General features: G+C 40.4%; 2 protein-coding genes across 3 annotated transcripts in view; one reads left to right on the top strand and one right to left on the bottom strand.

Annotated features, from left to right (window-relative positions):
• Positions 1 to 1,364: 1,364 nt before the first annotated feature.
• LOC109985795 (ribonucleoside-diphosphate reductase large subunit) lies at positions 1,365 to 7,758 on the top strand. Its single transcript, XM_020636201.3, has 4 exons — positions 1,365 to 1,525; positions 4,841 to 6,822; positions 7,023 to 7,211; positions 7,297 to 7,758. Exons 1-4 carry the CDS (start codon positions 1,507 to 1,509, stop codon positions 7,486 to 7,488), a joined length of 2,382 nt encoding a protein of 793 aa, XP_020491857.2. The 5' UTR covers positions 1,365 to 1,506; the 3' UTR covers positions 7,489 to 7,758.
• A 1,681-nt stretch (positions 7,759 to 9,439) lies between these two features.
• The window catches only part of sipa1l3 (signal-induced proliferation-associated 1 like 3), a 65,787-nt gene continuing 56,402 nt past the window's right edge, over positions 9,440 to 18,824 (bottom strand). The window contains exons 15-24 of one of the 2 annotated variants that reach the window (XM_020636103.3): positions 18,575 to 18,699; positions 17,862 to 17,977; positions 17,323 to 17,771; positions 15,699 to 15,926; positions 15,194 to 15,356; positions 14,942 to 15,098; positions 14,603 to 14,779; positions 13,879 to 14,005; positions 13,669 to 13,750; positions 9,440 to 12,937 (exon numbers count right to left, since the gene is read on the bottom strand). In XM_020636103.3, the coding sequence (XP_020491759.2) occupies positions 12,746 to 12,937; positions 13,669 to 13,750; positions 13,879 to 14,005; positions 14,603 to 14,779; positions 14,942 to 15,098; positions 15,194 to 15,356; positions 15,699 to 15,926; positions 17,323 to 17,771; positions 17,862 to 17,977; positions 18,575 to 18,699 (1,816 nt within the window). In that variant the 3' untranslated portion in view covers positions 9,440 to 12,745. The remainder of the gene's footprint in view (positions 12,938 to 13,668; positions 13,751 to 13,878; positions 14,006 to 14,602; positions 14,780 to 14,941; positions 15,099 to 15,193; positions 15,357 to 15,698; positions 15,927 to 17,322; positions 17,772 to 17,861; positions 17,978 to 18,574; positions 18,700 to 18,824) is intronic. The other variant, XM_020636104.3, reaches the window with a different exon arrangement.

Below are 18,824 nucleotides of genomic sequence, written 5' to 3'. Positions count from 1 at the left end.
AAAATAGATATTGCACAGTATGAAATGTAAAATATTGCAGAAATATAAAATACATATTGCACAGTATGAAATGTAAAATATTGCAGAAATATAAAATAAATATTGCACAGTATGAAATGTAAAATATTGCAGAAATATAAAATAAATATTGCACAGTATGAAATGTAAAATATTGCAGAAATATAAAATAAATATTGCACAGTATGAAATGTAAAATATTGCAGAAATATAAAATACATATTGCACAGTATGAAATGTAAAATATTGCAGAAATATAAAATACATATTGCACAGTATAACAGAGTTTTTCTACAGAATGGACTTGCTACTTTAACTGAAGAAAGTTTTAATTTAGAACCAAACAAAAGTGAAGTAAATACATGAAAGGTGCAACCTACTAGATCATTACTGTTTTTTTATATGCCTGAGTTACTGTAGTAGCCTACCGACTTTGATTTTGTATACATACGAAAACAACAGATGAGCATCCCCGTTAATACATTTAAATCAGATCTTTCCTTCCATTTTACACTAAGTGTTGAAACATAAATAATATGACCTCTGTTTAACTAATCCTTACCTCACAAAGCAATAGATGTTGAATTTCTAAAGTTGTTACCCACACATTACATTACATTTCACACCAGCAACCTATGTTCAAGCTCTGGGAACAATTGTCAGCCAGCTTTGCTTTTTAATTCCTTTTTCTTAAACACTGACCCAAACAATGAAATCATTCGTGTACTTAATCTTTTTTTTTGGAGTTGCAGGAATGTTTGATTTTAATGCTTTGCACTTTTAAATATTGTAGGAACACACATAAATCAATTTCCAATCTTGTGTATAAAAATCCTGAATCATGTCGGGACAATTCACAACATGTTATATGACCCGTATATCTAGATCAGGGATGGGGCAACTTTGGTCACAGCAAGGGCCAAATTGTAGAACACAAAAACCATTACAGTCAATAATGTCTCAAATTTAACTCAACATATACCAGTGATCAAATATTATTATGGACATATTTCTGGTTTTCACTATTTCATGGCAGATTTTGTCATCTTTTCTTCATGTTTCCAATTAATTGATGTGTCAAAATTGACCCGAGGGCCACGTTGAGGGTTGATGGGGGCCGCCAGTTGCCCACCCCTGATCTAGGTTGTGGTTGTGACCCACTTCTCTCCCGCCAGATTTCTGTCCGTGAAAATTAGCGGAAGAGGAAGCTGACATATGAAACGACAGTGATTGGTCCTCAGACACGAAGTCCCGCACTGTCTTGCTCCTGATTGGATAAAATCGCCTGTCAATCTGTTCACGTGGCGGTGACGCCTTCCGTACAAATACAACCCTTAGCGGGGTTTTTAGGAGTCATTCGCGCTTTATCGTCTGAGGTTGAGTAGAGTTTGTGTTTCCGCAGCACAACTTGTCGCCGAGGAGAAGATAAAACCCGTCTCTGGACACCTGCTGCCTTCTGTAGACGAGTTAACTTCACAGTCCTCCAGCATGCATGTGATTAAACGAGGTGAGATGTTTTCTGTTCTTATGTAGAGGTGTTGTTCCGCCTCAGGTTAGCTTAAGTTCTCCTCCTGTCACCAGTACAGATATAGCAGTTCATTAACGAGTTGACTGCGCCTCACCTGCGGCCTCACACCGACCGACACGTTGTTATTACTCATAACTCAAACCTACAAAGCTGAAGTCGACGAACCAGGATACAAGTCAGCTAGTAGCTCTTTAGTGAAACTAGCTTTGCTATTCAAGCAGTGTTACAAAACAGGTTTCAGCTTTATGGAGATTATTTTACCGAAATCAACTTAAAAACAAGTAAATGTTATCATGAACTCAAACGAAATGCATGTTGGCCTCAAGTATTCAGTGAAATGTATTAATTATGGAGGTAGGCACGAGTCCTTTGTCATGTTTGGCGCCAAAAAAATGTAAAAGCCTTTGTTATATTACAAAAAGCAGGTAAAAGACCTCACTTATTGTTATGTTACAAAAAGCAGGTAAAAGACCTTACTTATTGTTATGTTACAAAAAGCAGGTAAAAGACCTCACTCATTGTTATGTTACAAAAAGCAGGTAAAAGACCTTACTTATTGTTATGTTACAAAAAGCAGGTAAAAGACCTTACTCATCATGTTACAAAAAGCAGGTAAAAGACCTTACTCATTGTTATGTTACAAAAAGCAGGTAAAAGACCTTACTCATCATGTTACAAAAAGCAGGTAAAAGACCTTACTCATTATGTTACAAAAAGCAGGTAAAAGACCTTACTCATTGTTATGTTACAAAAAGCAGGTAAAAGACCTCACTCATTGTTATGTTACAAAAAGCAGGTAAAAGACCTTACTCATTATGTTACAAAAAGCAGGTAAAAGACCTTACTTATTGTTATGTTACAAAAAGCAGGTAAAAGACCTCACTTATTGTTATGTTACAAAAAGCAGGTAAAAGACCTGACTCATTATGTTACAAAAAGCAGGTAAAAGACCTCACTTATTGTTATGTTACAAAAAGCAGGTAAAAGACCTTACTCATTATGTTACAAAAAGCAGGTAAAAGACCTTACTCATTGTTGTGTTACAAAAAGCAGGTAAAAGACCTCACTCATTATGTTACAAAAAGCAGGTAAAAGACCTTACTCAATATGTTACAAAAAGCAGGTAAAAGACCTTACTCATTGTTATGTTACAAAAAGCAGGTAAAAGACCTTACTCATTGTTATGTTACAAAAAGCAGGTAAAAGACCTTACTCATCATGTTACAAAAAGCAGGTAAAAGACCTTACTCATTATGTTACAAAAAGCAGGTAAAAGACCTCACTCATTGTTATGTTACAAAAAGCAGGTAAAAGACCTTACTCATTATGTTACAAAAAGCAGGTAAAAGACCTTACTTATTGTTATGTTACAAAAAGCAGGTAAAAGACCTTACTCATTGTTATGTTACAAAAAGCAGGTAAAAGACCTCACTCATTGTTATGTTACAAAAAGCAGGTAAAAGACCTTACTCATTATGTTACAAAAAGCAGGTAAAAGACCTTACTTATTGTTATGTTACAAAAAGCAGGTAAAAGACCTTACTCATTATGTTACAAAAAGCAGGTAAAAGACCTCACTTATTGTTATGTTACAAAAAGCAGGTAAAAGACCTCACTTATTGTTATGTTACAAAAAGCAGGTAAAAGACCTTACTCATTATGTTACAAAAAGCAGGTAAAAGACCTTACTTATTGTTATGTTACAAAAAGCAGGTAAAAGACCTTACTCATTGTTATGTTACAAAAAGCAGGTAAAAGACCTCACTCATTGTTATGTTACAAAAAGCAGGTAAAAGACCTTACTCATTATGTTACAAAAAGCAGGTAAAAGACCTTACTTATTGTTATGTTACAAAAAGCAGGTAAAAGACCTGACTCATTATGTTACAAAAAGCAGGTAAAAGACCTCACTTATTGTTATGTTACAAAAAGCAGGTAAAAGACCTTACTCATTATGTTACAAAAAGCAGGTAAAAGACCTCACTTATTGTTATGTTACAAAAAGCAGGTAAAAGACCTTACTCATTATGTTACAAAAAGCAGGTAAAAGACCTTACTCATTATGTTACAAAAAGCAGGTAAAAGACCTTACTCATTGTTGTGTTACAAAAAGCAGGTAAAAGACCTCACTCATTATGTTACAAAAAGCAGGTAAAAGACCTCACTCATTATGTTACAAAAAGCAGGTAAAAGACCTCACTTATTGTTATGTTACAAAAAGCAGGTAAAAGACCTTACTCATTGTTATGTTACAAAAAGCAGGTAAAAGACCTTACTTATTATGTTACAAAAAGCAGGTAAAAGACCTTACTTATTGTTGTGTTACAAAAAGCAGGTAAAAGACCTTACTCATTGTTATGTTACAAAAAGCAGGTAAAAGACCTTACTCATTATGTTACAAAAAGCAGGTAAAAGACCTCACTCATTATGTTACAAAAAGCAGGTAAAAGACCTTACTTATTGTTGTGTTACAAAAAGCAGGTAAAAGACCTTACTTATTGTTATGTTACAAAAAGCAGGTAAAAGACCTTACTTATTGTTATGTTACAAAGACCCGGCCTATCCATCATGAGCACTTTAGCAAAGCAGTATGAATTAAATCTGCATTCAATTACTGTTTAATGTGTGTTCACAGAAAAAACGTAGCTCACAGCTATTAGTTTAAATATTTCCGGGTTCTTAATATATTAAGAGACAAGTAATTATTCTTTTTTTAATTCAACATTTAAAGAAGGAAAACTTAAATGAATAACATGAAAAGGTACAATATAATGAATTTATAGCATTAGTGAACAGCAACCACTTCAATTTAATTAACTACTGTAATTGGGCACTGTTTTAAGAAACTCGTATATGTTACCGCCCCACTGCATTTCTGATGCAAATATAAGACTTTATACTCCATTACTTTATGTGATACTTGAAAACTCTTAACTATTACGACCTATTTGAATATACAGTATATTAGACTACTCTTGTAATTAAAATCACCTGACCCTTCCACAACCTTCAACATTGAGGTGACACAAAATGCAACAACGATTTTCATCTGGAAATTTAATATAACCTGTTAAGATTTGACCACGCAGATACATTTTTCTCTGTATCATTGGTGTTCTACTCACGTAAATGATGTGTCGTGATTAGTAATTAAAATATATTCCAGGAGAAATTACACTGTTTTGTTGATAAAATATTTGCATGGAAGTAACTTATTATTTATTTTTAAAATAATTTCGTTGACCTTTTTTGAAAAATGATTCTAATGTGGTTAACTGTTGTTTCCCCCCCTAGATGGACGCCAAGAGCGCGTCATGTTCGACAAAATAACCTCTCGCATCCAGAAGCTGTGCTATGGCCTGAACTCAGACTTTGTCGATGCGACTCAGATAACGATGAAGGTGATCCAGGGTTTGTACAGCGGAGTCACCACGGTGGAGCTTGACACGCTGGCTGCAGAGATCACTGCCACACTCACGACCAAACACCCTGACTATGCCATCCTGGCTGCAAGGATCGCTGTCTCTAACCTGCACAAAGAGACCAAGAAGGTGTTCAGTGATGTGATGGAGGACCTGTACAACTACATCAACCCCTTAAACAAACGCCACTCCCCTATGATCTCCAAAGAAACACTAGACCTTGTTCTTGAGAACAAAGACCGCCTTAACTCAGCCATAATCTTCGACCGAGACTTCTCCTACAACTTCTTCGGCTTCAAGACCCTGGAGCGCTCCTACCTGCTGAAGATTAACGGAAAAGTGGCTGAGAGACCACAGCACATGCTGATGAGAGTTTCTGTCGGAATCCACAAATCCGACATAGATGCAGCCATCGAGACCTACAACCTGCTGTCTGAGAAGTGGTTCACACACGCCTCACCTACCCTCTTCAATGCAGGAACCAACAGGCCACAGCTGTCCAGCTGCTTCCTGCTAGCCATGAAAGACGACAGCATTGAAGGCATTTATGACACTCTGAAGCAGTGCGCCCTCATCTCCAAATCAGCTGGAGGAATCGGCGTAGCAGTCAGCTGTATTAGATCGACAGGGAGCTACATTGCCGGCACAAATGGCAACTCAAACGGTCTTGTCCCCATGCTGAGAGTGTACAACAACACGGCGCGTTATGTCGACCAGGGTGGAAACAAAAGGCCCGGAGCCTTCGCCATGTACCTTGAGCCCTGGCACTTTGATGTGTTTGACTTCTTGGAGCTGAAGAAGAACACAGGAAAGGAGGAGCAGAGAGCCAGAGACCTCTTCTACGCCATGTGGATCCCCGACCTGTTCATGAAAAGAGTAGAGAGCAACCAGGACTGGTCTCTGATGTGTCCTAATGAGTGCCCTGGGCTGGATGAGTGCTGGGGGGAGGAGTTTGAGAAGCTTTACACCTCATATGAGAAGGAGGGGAGGGTGAAGCGTGTGGTGAAAGCTCAGCAGGTGTGGCACGCAATCATCGAGTCCCAGACAGAAACAGGTACTCCATACATGCTTTATAAAGACGCCTGCAACAGAAAGACCAACCATCAGAATCTGGGCACCATCAAGAGCAGCAACCTCTGCACAGAAATCGTTGAATACACCAGCCATGATGAAGTAGCCGTTTGTAATCTGGCTTCCATTGCACTCAACATGTATGTCACCTCTGAGCGGACTTTTGACTTTAAGAAACTAGCAGACGTCACCAAAGTTATCGTCAAGAACTTGAACAAGATCATCGAGATCAACTTCTATCCTGTACCGGAGGCCGAGAAGTCAAACAAGCGTCACAGGCCGATTGGTATCGGCGTTCAGGGTTTGGCTGACGCCTTCATCCTCATGCGGTACCCGTTTGAAAGCCCAGAGGCCCAGTTGCTGAACATTCACATCTTTGAGACGATCTACTACGCCGCCCTTGAGGCAAGCTGCGAGCTGGCTGCCGAGCTCGGCCCGTACGAGACTTACGAAGGGTCTCCGGTCAGCAAGGGGATTCTGCAGTACGACATGTGGGAGAAGAAGCCCACCGACCTGTTGGACTGGAAGCTGCTGAAGGAGAAGATCGCCAAACATGGCGTGAGGAACAGCCTGCTGCTCGCCCCGATGCCCACCGCCTCCACCGCACAGATCCTGGGCAACAACGAGTCCATCGAGGCCTACACCAGCAACATCTACACCCGCAGAGTCCTGTCTGGAGAGTTTCAGATCGTCAACCCTCATCTGCTCAAAGACCTGACGGAGAAGGGGCTGTGGAGCGAGGAGATGAAGAATCAGCTGATTGGTCATAACGGTTCCATTCAGGTAATCTAGCCATACACACTGTATCCTGGTAGAAAAACATATTTTTGAATTTTCTGTAAATGCCTTCATCAGGAATTTGACCAGTTTAAGTAAATCGAAAGAAAATTATACTGTTACTATCTTTATCTTTTTAATGTAATAAATAAGGTTCATGAGCTTTCATGGTATGTTTTTTGTCAACATTTTTGCTTGTTCTTCAGGATATTGATGGGATTCCTGACGATCTGAAGCAGCTGTATAAAACCGTTTGGGAAATTTCCCAGAAGACCGTGCTCAAGATGGCGGCTGACCGCGGCGCCTTCATCGACCAGAGCCAGTCCCTGAACATCCACATCGCTGAACCTAACTATGGCAAACTGACCAGCATGCACTTCTACGGCTGGAAACAAGTGAGTGAGACGGATCAGGATGAAAGAATGACATATTTCTATAAATCTCAAATCGTGTTAAATTTATTTACATTTTTCTTCACAGGGTCTGAAAACAGGAATGTACTACTTGCGGACGAAGCCAGCCGCTAACCCCATCCAGTTCACCCTGAACAAGGAGAAGCTGAAGGAGGCGCAGGAGCCGGTCAAGGCCTCAGAGGAGATCAAAGAGCGCAACATGGCGGCCATGGTGTGTTCTCTGGAGAATCGAGATGACTGCCTCATGTGTGGATCTTGAACCCGAACACTTAAAGTTTAGTCTCTTTAGAGAGGGTGACTAGGGGATTGAGTGTCACTGTGATTTGATGGTGAAGTGTTACATGTTACACAAGTATTTGTAACCTTTCTACTAAACAACTTGAGCATTTTTCACTGTTCACACCCGTTTACACTGCGGCAAGCTCGTCAGAATTTATCTAATTAATTTTATTATAGTGTTCTGTCTACAATGCAAGTACTTACCGAAGAATGTATTTTATGATGCAAATAAAACAAGCTTTGAAAGTTATTAACTTGTGTTTGTTTGCACTGAATGGAGTAAACCTACTAGATTTAAACTGATAACGGGCACAAGACGGGGCTGCAGACGATATGATAGGATAGGATAATACTTTATTGATCCCCAGAGGGGAAATCCAGGCGTTACAGCAACACAGACAAGAAAGCTCAAATACACATTAAACAGAATAGATAAGCAAGGAAAAAAAAATGGGGTATATATAAAAATGAATGAGGAAGTTAACGGGGGAATTGAGACAGTATTTCAAGAGAATGACGATACAGTTATAAGTGATGATTAAAGTGACTTGGTATGATAAATAAATAGCAAGTAATGTAAACAGCAGAGAAGAGGCAGTGTTGTACCACAGTAATGCAGAGTGCAGTTATATAATATAATGAAATGTTATATAATATAGACTAGTATAATATAATGAAAAATATATAGAATGTACAGTATATATGTATATATATATATATATTGACCTAAGTAATAATAATAATACAATGATAATAATGAAGCAGGTCGTGTTTTGTGGGGGTAAAGTTTAGTGTCAAGGACGGACTGTTACTGTTGTCATAGGCTGCTGTTGTACAGTCTTATGGCAGTGGGCACAAAGGAGCGCCTGAAGCGCTCTGTTTTGCACCTGGGGGGAGATGAGGCGTTGGCTGAAGGAGCTGCCCATCTGCCACAGCTCGTCATGGAGAGGGTGAGAGGAGTTATCCAGGATGGTTATGATTTTGTCCTTCATCCTTCTCTCACCCACTGTCTCCAAACTGTCCAGATCCAGACCCACTACAGAGCGGGCCTTCCTCACCAGTCTCGATACCACCCCACCAGCACACCACAGCAAAGAAGAGGGCACTGGCCACCACAGACTGGTAGAAGGTCTTCAGGAGTCTGTTGCAGACACTGAACGAGCCGAGTCTCCTCAGGAAGAACATCCTGCTCTGTCCCTTCCTGAAGAGGGCGTCAGAGTTGTGAGACCAGTCCAATGATTTTAATCATAGTTAGAACAGGATGTTAGTATCTGCTTCATTAAGATTTACAACTGTATGTGGACCTTGTCCCCAGATCCGTTCTTCTGCCAATTGCAGCTGTTGACTCATCTGACTGTTTTAGAACGTTTAATACAGTATTCACCTGAAAGTAAGGGAGGGGTTTGTCATGATTTACACGTCATCTTAATGCATTAAGATTTGACTGATTGCACTTCAAGGATAACTTTAGTGAGGATTATTTGATTTCAGGAAAAATGTAATTATTTATCCATTTAAGAAATTATGTAGACTTGGCCAAACAAGTTTGAACAAATTTAAAAATGATCAGGTGTTTAATTTCTTCTTTTGTCTTCTCAAAACCATTTAATGCATTAAAAAGTGAACCTGCAAATATTTAATGTATTTTTAAATGAACCTTTACTTCTAATAACTTAAATGTTTTAATGTTTAAGATGCCAGAATTCAGCAGTTAAAAATGGAAGTTGCTTTGGTGTGACTGTTACAATAAATCAAAGACCAATGCCATCTTAGAGTTCAGGAATTCTGAGCACTTTGTTAGAACAGAGAAGAGATGTAAAAACTTTCCGACCATGAATAGCGGTTGCACGTCTCAACAACCACTTGTGAAACATCAGAGCGATGACGAGGTGAATATTGTACGACATTAAAAATGAACAAATAAAATCATCCAATGTTTTGATAGTTATTTTAATATATTTTGTATAAAATAATGGAAACATAATTTACACTTTTAAATGTACAAGTTATTACAACCCAAAGAAAACAATATGGAACCACACCTTTTCATCTTTGCACCTCAAACCTCTGCAACATGCAGGAAGCAGTGATGCACAAGGAGGAACAACGACTCGAGAAAATAGAAAAAAACAAAAAAACAATAAATCATACAAATCATGTTTTTGTACAGAGATCAGAAGAAAAGAACGCATACACAAATAAAACACAGTACCCTCTTATCTTCACTATTGTCTGCAACAGTGGGAATGTGTTAAAAAATAAATTATCAAAATATTAAAACATCTAAAAAACAAACCTAGGCATACAATATTACCGTTAACCATAATGCAATATTCATTTGTTCAACAGGGATTCAGGTGTACGCTATCAAAAGCTTACAGTACACATAACATGAACAAAATAGATATTCAAAAGAGGAAAACCTTGCCAGTTTTACAAAGCAAACTAGTGAGAGATGCAGATACTAAAATCACAGCGACACCTGCGAAGCTGCACAAAGACAAGAAATTGTTCCAGTCATGAAGCGAACCTCATTATATTTTTAATCTGTGACGACGGACTAGTAAAGGTGAAAATAGGCTCAAGTATAAAGTCTACTGTTATAAAAGTTGATGTGACTAGCTGCAGGAGAATAAAGGAGGTGGAGACATTAAAGGCTGAGGCGGAGCAGGAGGACAGACTGTTCGTTTTCTCTACAGATCATGTGCCAGTAGAAGGAAGTTTTGTTCATAAGAGGAGTAGGCGTGTTAGCTAAAACTTCAGGGCACATATTACTACATGTCCAGGTGTGGAGAAAGTCTGTTTAGGCTAATCCTGCTAATTCAACATTTTAAAATCATGGCAATAGATTAAAAATTTAAAAATAGTCTTAAAATCGCTGCTAATTGGTTTTCTAATATGCATACCGGTAACTATTTAAAGGGGAACTACAATGACAAATTATCTGCTTCTCAGCCCAAACGTCCACATGGTTAGAGTCTTTAACAGCATCTCGAGAAACCTGAGTGAGGTGGGGTGTGACAATACAACAGTTCCAGTCAGACCAGGAAAAAGTAGCTGATCTACAGAGCAGGAGATGATCATTAAATTCAGTTTGATCAGAAATTATCCGTTCTGACACAGAAAGCTTAGATTCATCCTTTGCAGGGAGGATTTGTCCTTTCAGTCCCAGGATCCAAAACACACTACTACTGTATGAAAAATAGATATAGTACACAATATCGTTAAAGTTAGCAGTATAAATAGTGTAGTTTGTGTTCATTTTGGGTTCTTATCACAGAACACAGCGACAAATCCTCTCTCTCTCTCACACACGCGCGCGCACACATACACACACATACACACACACACACACACACACACACACACACACACACACACACACACACACACACACACACACAGAGAGCAATTTAGATATGACGGAGCTTCAGTGTTGTCCAGTGAGTTTCATGTACAGTTTCATGTTGATTATTTGGCTATGCAGAGAAGAAACAATAACAACAATAGTTTGACTTTCTGTCTGGAAGAGAGCGGGATGGAGAGATTGACTCATGGGGGGTAATGAACAAAGCTTAGCTTAGCATAAAGACGGATACAAGGGAGAACAGCTAGCCCCTAAAAGTGACAAAATCTACCCAGCAGCACCCCTAAAGTTCACTTAATACTTGTTATATCTTAGTATATTTTATTGAAATAGTATGAGGGCAAGATGTCTGCTAACTGTTTTCAAAAGCAGGCAAAAATATTATAATAGTAAAACAAGAAAAAGCTAAACAAAATCTTCTTCAGCAGTTGGCTGAAATAACTAATCAGATAGCAGGATCGAACACGGTTACAGAAGTAGTGACAACGGAACCGGTTACCAGGCAACCCATGGAGTCTCCTGGAAATGACTACAAGGATCCCAAAACAAAAGCCTGTGAATTTAGAAAGGACTATCTTAAAGGGTGACTTTATATTTATTTAATGTGTTAGTTTATGACCTTTAGAAGTGCTGTAAAGCTCATCCTGTTGTATTTTGGCAGAGCAAAGCTAACCGCTTTTGTCTGTTTCTAGTATTTATGCTAAGCTAATCAGAGCAGCTTCATAATTAAGGAATAGATTCTAAAACGCATAATGCATTTGACTTGACATGTCATACATCTGTTTCAATATCAGAATGAAAAGATCATTTCAAAAGACGCAGTGAGAGAATGTCACAGGGATAAAATACACTTTCAGTACATTTAGGTCTGAGATGATGCAGCACTGCTAAAAACAGTGACGATCAACTTTAAAACAAATCACTACACTAAAGATAAAATTCAGTTTATCTCCGAGTTTTAAGACGTGGACTGTTTACACTCCCTGATGGCTTGTTTCACATCTCAGGGACTGTGGTTCGTCCATGTTTACGGAGGAAAGAAGAATAATGTGGCCCAAACGTTTTTATATGACCGTAAACAGGTTTGTTCTTCACTCAGAAGTCCATCACATTCACACACACACACACACACACACACACACACCAAAGGGAAAGAAATTGAGCACAAAAACATTTGTGCTGTAATGCTTCTGAGTATCTGTACCATCTGTACACCCAACACACACACACACACACACACACACACACACACACCTCTTTAGTAAGACTGTTATACAATATCAGTACAATAAAGGTCATATTGATACATGAGAATTGTACCTCATCTATCTACAGTACCATGTCTGTAGAGTCTCCATACTTCTAGTGCATTCTGGGAGATGCAGTCTGTAATGAGTCTTTAGTTTTTGGCTGATTTGCTGCAGAAACAGTACTAGGCCTCTCCAGGTGATGTAATGTCTCTTAAACAGTCAGGTTCTCCTCCTGCACTCGCTCCTCTGGCATAGTAGGTAAGTATTTAAACATAGGACAGGTCTATAAGACTTTTCCACTTCAGTTTACAAAAATAAACAGGCTCAGACTACAGAGAGGGAGGCTCCCTGCTCTGTGTGTGTGTGTGTGTGTGTGTGTGTGTGTATGTGTGTGTGTGTGTGTGTGTGAACAGGCTCGGGGAGTGTTGCATTAGAAAAATCAGGTTGTTTTTTTCCCCTCACTCTCTCTACAGTTTAAGGCAGTCCAGTGGAAGCTGTGTGAGGTGACATCATTGTGACCTTTGCTGCCCCTGTGTGTGCAAGGAAAGAGGATTTGTCTCACAGTCGTCCTCCCTCTGCGGCCTGAATATCTCCCTCTTCTCCTCCTGCAGGTGCTGGTGTCACTCCCTCTTTGAGTCATGTTCGTGTGTTAAGGAGTGAGCCTCGTGGTCGCTCTCGCTCTTGGGGTTTGTGTAAAGACGACTGAACTTTTTGAGCTGCTCGCTGGCTGTCAGGCTCTCCTCCTGCAGCCGCTGGTTGTTCTCTCTCAGGTTGGCCATCTCTGCGAGCAGGACGACTTTATCATGCTTCTCCTGGAGGGAGAGAGGCAGTGAAATTAGACATAAAAACCCCCCAGAAATAATGACTTTAAAGTGTTACCAGAAAACAAATGGAGCTTATGTTTTTTACTATTACTGAAAAGAGTCATTTAAAAATGCTGCAACTCAGTTATTAGTTTTTTTTGCCTTAGGGATGGAGAAGATCAACAACATACTTCCATCTAATAGCTATTAGTTTAGCTTAGCATCAATAATGGAAACATACAAAAATATTTTTACAAGTTTTATTAAGATGTTACCAATATTTCACGACTATATCATTCTTATAGTAGCTCACAATATAGTTAAAAAAGTGACAACATTAAAAAAATGATTGAGGAACAAAACAGATTAAAGATTACAATATCAATGGCAGGAAAGAAAAACTATAAACTTGTGTAAACTGAGAAATTGTTTATGAGAATTCTTGCACAAGTATGTGCTGATAAAATTGTTTTAATGGTTCTGTAAAAAAACATTTTTGTGCCACATGATACCCTTTAAATTAGACTACCATCAGAATCAGTAGAAACACTGTGAATCTGTTTTCACAAGTCAATAAAGCACTAATGAATTACAATGTGACGGCAAAAGAAAAGAGTGGGCTTTCAAACAGGTGGACGAGACCTCACTGTCCTGTCCTTGGGTTCAAATTCCGCCCAGGAGGTTTTATATTTTTTTAACTGTTTAGTAAAGAGAAAATTGTGAAAAGAAATGATTCTCACTCTCTCCAGATCATTGTTGAGCTGTTTCAGCATCACTTCCAGGTGGTAGAGCCGACCAGACAATTCGTTGGGCACCTCGTCGCTGTGAACACACATTCAGTTCAACTCATTTACCACAAGGGGGCAGTCATGACAAAGTTAAGAAAAGAATAAACGTGTATCTAAGGAGTTATTTTTCAACTTTACAACAGTAGCTGTAGTTTGACCTACCAGCTGAAAGTGGGCGTGGTCCGAGGAGTCTGAGGAGTCTGAAACTGGACTGGACTGACGGCTGGTCTCATGTCTGGACCTCCAGCCTGTGGCTCATTCAGCGAGAAGAGGGAGACGGCTCTTTGTGCTGTAAAAAAAAGGACGCATCATTTCTTGATCAAAAAGCTGCACCAACGAGACTTTTAGTCCTTCGGGATACAGGACACAAAACGTCTCCACAGAGGAGGAGCTGGCAGCAGGTAAACTCAGAGATCAAGTGTTGGCTCGAGTCTCTGGAGCGTTTGTCTTGGCTGTGGTGGTCTTTGTGATCAACACTAAGATCTGTCTTTCTTTCCCAGGAGTATCATGTGACAGAAGAGTGAGACAAGGTGAACCTGATCGACCCTCCACATCCAGACAACATGACTTACACTTACAAGATCACTTACATGACGAGCTGTTTCATTATTTTCATCAATCTCACTTTTTTCTTACAACAGAACAATTGTATATCCTTGAAAATTTAGACTAAGAATCACATACTGTATATGGTAGAAAACAATCAGTAGTTATCAGTAGTTATTATGTGCATCTCTTCGTAAAATGTTGAGCTATAATTTCAGCAGAGAGCACATACCTGCACTGTCTGTCTGAGTGAAGCTGCTTATTCAAACATTTTTTTTGTCCAAACACAAAAACAAAAAAACCCACACCCACACCATATATTATATGTAACTGAACAAACCTAATCCTGAAGACTCTCCGGCCTCACCTTCGTAGACTTTAGCAGCATTGACCAGGCTGGACCACTCCAGTCCACAGGCTGTGTCAGGGAGAGGCATCAGCCCGGGGTCCAGCCTCCTCAGGGGGGGGACTTTGTCTCTTACTTCTGTGAGAGACAGCTCTGAGGCCGACAGAGGAACTGAAGGACGGGGGAGAGGACAACGGGTTGCAGAAGTCAGGAATTTAAAAAATAAAAACTCTTGCATAACAGTCTCTGATACTGACAGATTGAAAGCTGGCAGCAAATAACAGAGCAGGTTTGGCAGTGAATATTTAGTTCCTGGCTGAAGTTTGAACTCACCCTTTTTGCTCTGCATGTGTCTGCGTGTGGGCAGCGTGCAGGTGAACAGTAAGTCAGTGGGAGTCGTCTGGTTCTCAGAGTTGGCGAAGCTTGCCTCTCTGCGCCCACTGCACAACGACTCGTCTGAGAAGGTGCGCTGCAAAGTCCGTCTGGGAGACTGCAGGGAGAAAAAAGGTCAGAGCAAATTTAAAAAAAGGGGAGACAGTGGACTGATAGAAATGGGTGTGCAGAAACTGTGGGTGTGTTCCTCACTGGATCTCTTTGTGGTGTCTCTCCAGGGTTGTCCATGATGATCAGTTTCTTCAGGTCGTCCTCGATGGTACTTTTGTACGTCCGTCTCGGAGAACGCAGGTCCCTTAGTGACGCTCTGAGTCGAGGTTGTCCAAACACGTTCTTTGAGTTCATATCCACCTGCCTGGTGAGATACGAGTGTCAAAAACACAAATAGAGCATGTATTCTTTCCTGTGCGTACTACATTGACCCAGATCATTTACCTCTGCAGCACATTTACAGCGAGGCCACAGTAAGGAATTAAACTGTAAAGATTTCATCTGCAGGTGACTGAGGTTGAGTTATTGAAGCGTTATTAAAGTGTTTTGTACACACATCTTATTCTATCATGTTGGCCTGTAGTAGGAAAAGATTTCGATGTTGGGAGAAGTGAAATTGTTGCTCAGGTGGAGATCAAACCCGGGAAACAGCCTTTACATTTGTAGAGGCATGTTTCCTAGTTAAAGTTCTCCGTCAGAAACTCACTTCTTGCTGCTGTTGCTGTCTGAACTGGATGTCGTTGCATTTAAAGGTGATGGGCCTCTGTCGTCACCCTGCCAGGCAGTTTGTCTGCTCTTCCCTGTCCAGGAGGACTTGGGGGCGGAGCTGGACAGAGGGGTGGAGCTTAAATGAGCTGAAGTTGGCGTAGTGGTAGCTGCTCGGATAGGCCGAGCTTTCTCTGCTGGACTCTTGTAACCCTGGGGTGTGTAGGCCCTGGGTGGAGGGACAAGACACACAGATACACGTGTGATTACTACATCATAAAAAAGATCACAGGAAGAAATAAACAGAAAATCTGAACAGATCAATGACTTCTTTGTGGGGGGCGGGGACTACATTAACAGGAAATAGTTTCATAATAACCCCTTTGCTAAATTATTTTTTATTGGATGGATAGTCAACATTTTCTATCACAGAAAGTTTAAGGAAAAGTTCAACCTTTTTTGAGACACACAATCAGCATAGCTAACCCCTTTTAGGTGTGTTAACTAGTGAGTAAACAGAGGGGCCCGAAGAGGTCTTCATGAAAATGGACAGAGCCAGGCTAGATGTTTTACCCTGTTTACAGTCTTTAAGCTAAGCTAAGCTAACCACCTACTGGGCCTTAGCCTCATTAAAAAAATAACACACATGACAGTGGTGCTGATATCCTCAACTAGAGTAAACAGACATTTGTTTAAAATAATGCTCAACTCCATTAAAACTGAATTTATTTTTCCCACTTTTTTTTACCTGTGTCTTTGGCATTACTAATTCTTGTAGCAAAAATGTTCCTTATCTCCTCCTCATCAATCAGGCAATGAAGACAGTGTCACGTTACTGATTCTATTCATCAGACTGCTGAAATAACACCAATGACAGCAGTAGACTTATGAACTTCATCTATCAAGCAACTTTAAATGTCTTTGATTCAATGAACCTATTCTCTACTGCTCCAAAACTTTAAACTAACAAGTCAAGTAAATGACTTCAAGTTATTTATTATTATGGAAGTGTGAGCATTCACCTCACAACACTATCATGTCTACATGTGTGCAAAACAAAACTTGTGATGTATCATTCTCTGTCCTACATCATTCAATGTAATTCTATGTCTACTTTATGTTCATGGTCCAACACACACACTGAGCACAGACTGCAGCATCCCTTTATGGCACTCAGGGTTAAGATGCAGATATTTGTAATCCAACAAACAGAGATTTGACTCTCTGCATGTATCCATGATGTGGGGGTGGGGGGGACAGGTCCACCAGCAGATCACATGATGATCTGTATGTTTCACAAGGATTAAAGCTGCTTTAATCCCTAATGTGCCTCTCAAATATACATGTCCATGCATCACACTATAGTCTAAAAGAGATCTAGTGTCTGAGAATACCTGCTGCTCGCTGATTCATTCTCTAAAGATTCCTCATAAAGTTGACCTGTTAAAGTCATGACCAGTATGCTCATTCTCCGTAAAGCAAAGCAGCGTTAAACTGTGAGATATATGATTGTAAAACGTTCTAGTATAGTGAGCTGAATCTGTCCCGTCACTATCTGAGATTCATTTGAGTTATTATGAGCTTCATAAAACACGCCTTAAAAGATGCATCTCATTGTTTCTCACCTGGGTTTGAAAGCATCCATTTTATCAGCACTGGAGCCAGGAGGCGGGAATGTCCTCGTCAGGTACCCTTTGTTCTGGTTGGCTGATGCTGGTATGATTGGGGAGGACTCTCTTCTCCTCACCTCTCCCCCGCCGCTGCTCCTTCCCACAGACAGCTCTTGCATGCCGCTGTAGGTGACGAAGGAGTGCATGGGCTTATGCGACTGGCTGTTTGACACGTTTCCTTGACGAGCGTTGTTGTAGTGCGTTGAGGCGTCGATGCCGCTGTCGTTCGACCCCCCCTTGTTGAGAAGGTCTGGGTCCGGGTCAGCTGGGTCGATAAGACAACTCCCGCTGCCTCCTCGCTCCCCTCCGGCTCCTCCTTCGAACCAGCGCTCGTCGCTGTGGCCGCTTGAGGCGTTGCTAGACAGAGTGTTGCTGCTGGAGTGGCTGGAGTACTGAGTCTCACCCTGCAGAGGACAAGAAGCCAACATTAAGACACAGAGAGGCAACGAGACGAGTAAGGAAAACGAATAACACGTGGTGATGACAAGACTGACCTTTGAGTGTCTGTTTGGAGAGTCTTTACCCGGGACATCCTGTCTAGTTTGTCTCCTCTGACCTCCTCCAGCACCCGGACCCCGGGAAGATGAAGCGGGGACATGCCAGAGGGGCTCTACACAGAAACACATACAGACACTCACAGGATTAAAGCAAATTACACTGAACCTCCATGGTCCACAAAGAGGATTAAATGCTTATAGCACATTTAAACAACCCAGCCAACAAGCCGCAGAATTACACTGTGGTAACTTAACTCTGCACATTTACACTCAGATACAGAGACGGCGGTTGTCGTTGAAGACCTTAAACACATTCTTTTGTGGCCACATTTTAACACATATTTTAAGAAAAACTGATCTTTGTTTATATTCCGTTAGACGGAGGGAAACAATATTATTCTTATGGAGTCATGTTTTGATCACCCGATGGGTACAAGTACAAAATTAACTCAAACTAATTTAGCTCCGTTTTTCTGGCTCTACCATCTCCCGAGGGAAATAAGTGACTACTAAGCAGCAAAATGTTTCATTAAATTAAGGCATCGGTGTAAATTCCCTGTAGGCTCATCACTATAAACAAACTCTTTTACACAAGTAGTCATTCAGTCTTTTGTTAGTCTTGATTTAAGGTACTTTAAAGTACTGCTGCAGGTACTCTTCTTGTTGCACATTAATAAAATAAAAAGAGGGTCAATCTGTGGTTAATGTACCTGTTTTGCAGCGCTCCATGGTGCTCTCCTGACTGGTGAAGCCTGAGGAAGACTCTCCACTGGAGTTCATGTCCACACTGAGGTGGGGCTCATAGGGCAGCAGGGGGCGCTGTCCTGTTCCATATCTACACAGATGGACCATAGGAGGTGGGGGTTGATTAATAAACACACTGATGCACAGTCAGTTATACGTGGAAAAACAAGGAGAGGAGTCAAATTAACTCAAGCACATATTCATACTCCATACATT

This window comes from Labrus bergylta, chromosome 11 (assembly GCF_963930695.1).
Source record: "Labrus bergylta chromosome 11, fLabBer1.1, whole genome shotgun sequence".
In the NCBI taxonomy this organism is placed as follows: domain Eukaryota; kingdom Metazoa; phylum Chordata; class Actinopteri; order Labriformes; family Labridae; genus Labrus; species Labrus bergylta.
This window is presented reverse-complemented; position numbering and strand designations above follow the sequence as displayed.

Coding starts and splice junctions, on each gene's coding strand:
- LOC109985795 (XM_020636201.3), top strand. Junction 6,823..7,022: donor GTCATAACGGTTCCATTCAG/GTAATCTAGCCA, acceptor CTTGTTCTTCAG/GATATTGATGGGATTCCTGA. Junction 7,212..7,296: donor ACTTCTACGGCTGGAAACAA/GTGAGTGAGACG, acceptor TTTTCTTCACAG/GGTCTGAAAACAGGAATGTA.